The sequence below is a fragment of the Hydractinia symbiolongicarpus genome, chromosome 15, assembly GCF_029227915.1.
Source record: "Hydractinia symbiolongicarpus strain clone_291-10 chromosome 15, HSymV2.1, whole genome shotgun sequence".
Taxonomy (NCBI): Eukaryota; Metazoa; Cnidaria; class Hydrozoa; order Anthoathecata; family Hydractiniidae; genus Hydractinia; species Hydractinia symbiolongicarpus.
In genome coordinates this window covers 6,992,154-6,994,303 of record NC_079889.1, presented here as the reverse complement: position 1 = coordinate 6,994,303, position 2,150 = coordinate 6,992,154, and the positions used below count along the sequence as shown (strand labels likewise).

The following is a 2,150-nucleotide window of genomic DNA, read 5'->3' as shown; positions in this document are numbered from 1 at the left end:
GATGTTTGAACGAGGTATACGAGGTGGCATCACACAATCTGTATATAGGTATGCGGTAGCCAACAAAAAATATAGGGGGATCAATATGATCCTGGGAAGGAGTCTAGTTACCTACAGTACCTCCATGCCAATAACTTGTACGGTTGGGCAATGATGCAAAAGCTACCAACTCATGGTTTTAAATGGATATCGAATGTTGAGGTATTCGATGAGAAAAAAATCGAGAAATTGGTGATGAAGGGTAATAAGGATGGGTACTTATTGGAGGTAGATGTTGATTACCGAAAGGATTTACACGACAAGCATTAGGACCTGCCATTTCTCCCGGAACGTAGGATGATCCACAGGGTTGAAAAATTGATCCCAAATCTCTCACATAAAAAAAGGCATGTGGTACATATCGCAGCCTTACATCAAGCCTTGAAATATGGCCTCGAGCTTAAAAAAGTACACCGTGCTATTCAGTTTGAGCAGTCGCCATGGCTTAAGCCATACATTGAGAAGAATACGGCTCCGAGAACTGCCGCTAAAAATGATTTTGAAAAAGATTTATACAAGCTCCTCAACAATTCAGTATTTGGGAAGACCATGGAAAACATACGCAATCACCGCAACATCAAGCTAGTCACGAACGAAGCCGCCTATTCAAAACTCGTTATGCAACCAAACTTTAAAGGCGGGAAATACTTCAGCAAAAATCTCATGAGTATGGAAATGGGTAGAATGGGTATTAGGATGAACAAACCGATCTATGTTGGAGCAGCAATACTGGATCGATCGAAGATGGTAATGTACGAGTTCCACTATGATTACATGCAGCCAAAATATTGTACCAAACAGCGTATCTGTTACACTGATACAGATTCTTTTGTGTACCACATAAGACCCGAGCATTTCTACCGAGAAATTTCCGATGATGTTCAGGAACACTTCGATACCTCAGGATATTCAAAGGATGATAATCGCCCACTCCCCATCGGCAAAAATAAAAAAGTGGTCGGATTAATGAAAGATGAGCTCGGTGGCAAAATTATGACGCATTTCATAACCCTTAGGCCTAAGGCATATGCATACAAAGCCTTAACTAAAGACGGCAGCGATAGAAAGGCCAAGGGCGTGAAGAGGGCCGTGACCAAAAAATGTATCACCTTCGAAGATTATCAATGATGTCTGGAGGAGGGAATCGATATTTCCAAGAGTTGGCGTTGCATACAAAACAAAAGGCATATTCTATACACTCAGGAAGTGAATAAAATTGCCCTTAATGCCGCTGATGACAAAAGGATCGTTCAGGCGGATCGATCACCACATTAGCCAGAGGCCATTACGGTTGAAGGAGAAATAAAAAAATGGAGGATGTATTGCTATTTATCGCTATATTGCTCCCATATGTTTTAATCATTCTCGGTTATTTGAAATATAGACGGGTAATAATAAACATGAAAAATCTCGTTGATATTTTCGATGTCGATACTCCAGCGGAGGGCGTTGATCAAAAACCTATATGCAAGCGCCAGGCTTTAAAGGATGCGATACGGCAAGGTAAAGCACACTTACTGCCTAAAAAATGTACAGAGGCGTTCCTGGACGCCAAAGCTTCACCTGAGGTCATTGACAAAATTTATAATGATTTTATTGAACGCGAGCTACAGGAGAAAGGAGAGAAGACTGCCAAAGCTCTCAGTACCTATGTTATAAGAATGTATACCAAAGCTGTTAGCAACATGTTGTCTATCGATAGCCCTGAAGGTCTAAGGCGGGATATCGAGGAAGATCCTATTATCAGGGATAGTATGGCAAATCTAGGAATCCTCGTCTATACAGCATTCGTCAAGTTCCTCGCACCTTTACTCATTGCTGCCCATACCCTTAATCATACTCAGATCTCAAAGTCCATTGAAGAGAAGAGAGAAATTGAGGAGGAAAAGAATGTTTGAAGAATTGGAAACAAGGCTCTTTAAAAATATTGTTATTCCACCTTCGTGTCTTGGAAATATAATAGGGTATGTTTATACCCAGCTACGACAGATGTATATAGACACGTCTTCCCACATCCTAGGTATTGGATTGAGTATTTCGGATGTGGATATTGAAGACGTTACTATTGACCCCAGCGATGGTGAAAGTATAGCAAGCGTGTACTTTACATT

The 2,150-nt window shown here is 40.9% G+C and overlaps 1 protein-coding gene across 1 annotated transcript; it reads left to right on the top strand.

The window, feature by feature from the left end:
- The first annotated feature begins 336 nt into the window (after nt 1-336).
- LOC130628666 (uncharacterized) lies at nt 337-1,167 on the top strand. Its single transcript, XM_057441651.1, has one exon. The coding sequence runs from the start codon at nt 337-339 to the stop codon at nt 1,165-1,167; it is 831 nt and encodes a 276-aa protein (XP_057297634.1).
- The last annotated feature ends 983 nt before the right edge of the window (nt 1,168-2,150 follow it).

Bases quoted from the DNA above. Each gene is read 5' to 3' on its own strand.
- LOC130628666 (XM_057441651.1), top strand. From the start codon at position 337: ATGATCCACAGGGTTGAAAAATTGATCCCAAATCTCTCACATAAAAAA.